Genomic DNA, 2,515 nt, shown 5'->3' with positions numbered 1-2,515 from the left:
CTGCTACTGACGTTAATGGTGGGACGAGCAGAGTCAAGGGAGTAGGTGGAGATGGTGGTGATGCCACGGTGAGGAAGTTAGAGGGGTTGTAATATGTTGTTTGTGGGTGCATGTGTGAATAGTAAGCAATTGAAGATTCGCTTGGGGTGATTTTAATAGATGACAATGGCAGTGTTATTGGGTACATGGCTTCTCCTATTGCTTCGGCAACAAGGTTGAGGATGGTTGTGAGAATGGAATGGTTATATATCTCCAATTAAGTAGCATATTTAATTTTTTTGCAGTTGAACATTGTAAGCTTGTACACAATGACATAATGCCCATTCTTTAGCTCATTTGGTTCATTCTATGTTAGAGACCAAGGATTGGTGGCCAGGCTTACCAGTTTGCCTATGGCCCTAATCTCTTATGTTTTGATTGACTTTTGCCTTAATGAAATCCTTCTTTACACTAAAAAAATAAAATTCATTACTAAAGTAAAAAAAATTCGAAAATAAATAAATATCAATTAGGGGTCACATTTCTCTCCTAAGCAAATTTCTCACTAACGACAGATTGAAACAGTGCCTTTTTTAACGAATAGAAAAGGAATCTATAATCATTGCTTTGTAATATTGTAGTACTTGGAATGTTTTTATTTGTTTACCATCTTTATGGAGAAGGCATATATTCTTCTTTAATCCAATACAAAACAACATATTATTCAACTAGCTAAGATCACTTTCTATGCGTGGAAACACAAGGCCAAAGATAGATATTATAATCTCCATCTTTCTTTATTGTAAAAATCCACTAAAATAAAATAAGGGCCTGTCCACTAACACAATCTCCGGTAACGGCACACAATTACGTCTACAAAATATTCACCTTCAGGCTTCATTCCCAATATATAAGCACCTTACCTTTCACCATTTTACTCATCAAAATACAAAACCAAGAAAAAGAAAGTCAAAATCCTAGCTAACACACAACAAAAAACAATGAAGCTTATTAATCCAAACCAACTTTTCATCACCATCTTCCTCTTTTTCCAATTGTCACCACTGCTCGTCTTACCAACCCAAGCTCACTCTGCTCCAAACGCAAACCTTTTCAGAGAATACATAGGAGCAGAATTCAACAACGTTAAATTCTCCGACATACCAATCAACCCAAACGTGGACTTTCACTTCCTTCTCTCCTTTGCCATAGATTATGACACCTCAGGCACAGCCGCAACCAATGGAAAATTCAACGTTTTCTGGGACACCAATAACCTCTCCCCATCTCAAGTCTCCGCCATCAAACAACGCCATCCCAACGTCAAAGTAGGCCTTAGCCTCGGTGGCGACAGCGTCAACGGCGCTTCCGCATTCTTCAAGCCATTCTCCATCGATTCTTGGGTGTCCAATGCCGTCTCCACTCTCACTCAGATCATCCAACAGTATAACCTCGATGGAATCGATATCGATTACGAGCACTTCAGCTCCGATACCCATACTTTCGCCGAGTGCATCGGACGGCTGATAAAGACTTTGAAGAACAACAATGTGATCTCGTTCGCTTCCATTGCTCCCTTTGACGATGACCAAGTTCAGATCCATTACAAGGCCTTGTGGAATAAATATGGACAGTTGATTGACTATGTGAATTTCCAATTCTATGCTTATGATGAGGGAACCACGGTGTCTCAGTTCATTGATTATTTTAAGACTCAAAGCTCTAACTATCATGGTGGGAAGGTTTTGGTCAGCTTTACTACTGAAGGAAGCGGCGGATTGTCGCCGGAGAATGGTTTTTTCAGCGCCTGTAACCAGCTCAAACAACAGGGATTGCTTCATGGAATCTTTATTTGGTCTGCTGATGACTCTAAGAAGAATGGTTTTCGTTATGAGAAGAGATCACAGACACTTTTGGCCAGTCCTCATCATATCTAGTGCTTCCATGATATTGATCTCTTTTCATTATCTATAATTTGCTTGTTTAGCTTATTTGGTCTGAAATTATACCCTCTTATTGTAATATTACTTATTATTTCTTCTCTTTAAAGTAGTATATTTAATATTTATGAAAGTTTATTATTTCTTCCATAATGTCTTGTTGCCTATTTCATGATTATGCCATACATTTTGGAATATTTTTGGTTAGGTACAGGGCATGAAAAAAGTGGTATCATGTGTATTTGTAAAATCGGGGTATTTTTATTATCATTAGATATGTATTAAGAAACGTGATACCAACAAATATACTTAATTTAATACTTTTATGGACAAATTTTAAAAAGTAAACTCAAAATCACATTCAACTTTTCTTTTTTGATTTTTTTTTTATAAAAATTGTAAATACCAATTGACCATTTTCCCTGTTATATTGCTAAAGCAACTAATATATATTTTGACAAATTTTTGCTTTGAACAATCACAGCTTGTATTCACAAAGCTTGTCGTCAAAATTTAATAATTGCAAACTTGTAAGTGATGGTTTTTGTTGTAGCTGATGTTGTTTCTCTGTTAAGTGGTAAGAAATATTGGATTTT

The 2,515-nt window shown here is 36.5% G+C and overlaps 1 protein-coding gene across 1 annotated transcript; it reads left to right on the top strand.

The window, feature by feature from the left end:
• The first annotated feature begins 729 nt into the window (after positions 1 to 729).
• Positions 730 to 2,197, top strand: LOC133788467 (chitinase 2-like). The gene has a single exon (XM_062225958.1). The coding sequence runs from the start codon at positions 981 to 983 to the stop codon at positions 1,914 to 1,916; it is 936 nt and encodes a 311-aa protein (XP_062081942.1). The 5' UTR covers positions 730 to 980; the 3' UTR covers positions 1,917 to 2,197.
• Positions 2,198 to 2,515: the final 318 nt, after the last annotated feature.

The sequence above is a fragment of the Humulus lupulus genome, chromosome 7 (genome assembly GCF_963169125.1).
Source record: "Humulus lupulus chromosome 7, drHumLupu1.1, whole genome shotgun sequence".
NCBI classification, from domain to species: Eukaryota; Viridiplantae; Streptophyta; class Magnoliopsida; order Rosales; family Cannabaceae; genus Humulus; species Humulus lupulus.
This window is presented reverse-complemented; position numbering and strand designations above follow the sequence as displayed.

Coding starts and splice junctions, on each gene's coding strand:
- LOC133788467 (XM_062225958.1), top strand. CDS start 981: ATGAAGCTTATTAATCCAAACCAACTTTTCATCACCATCTTCCTCTTT.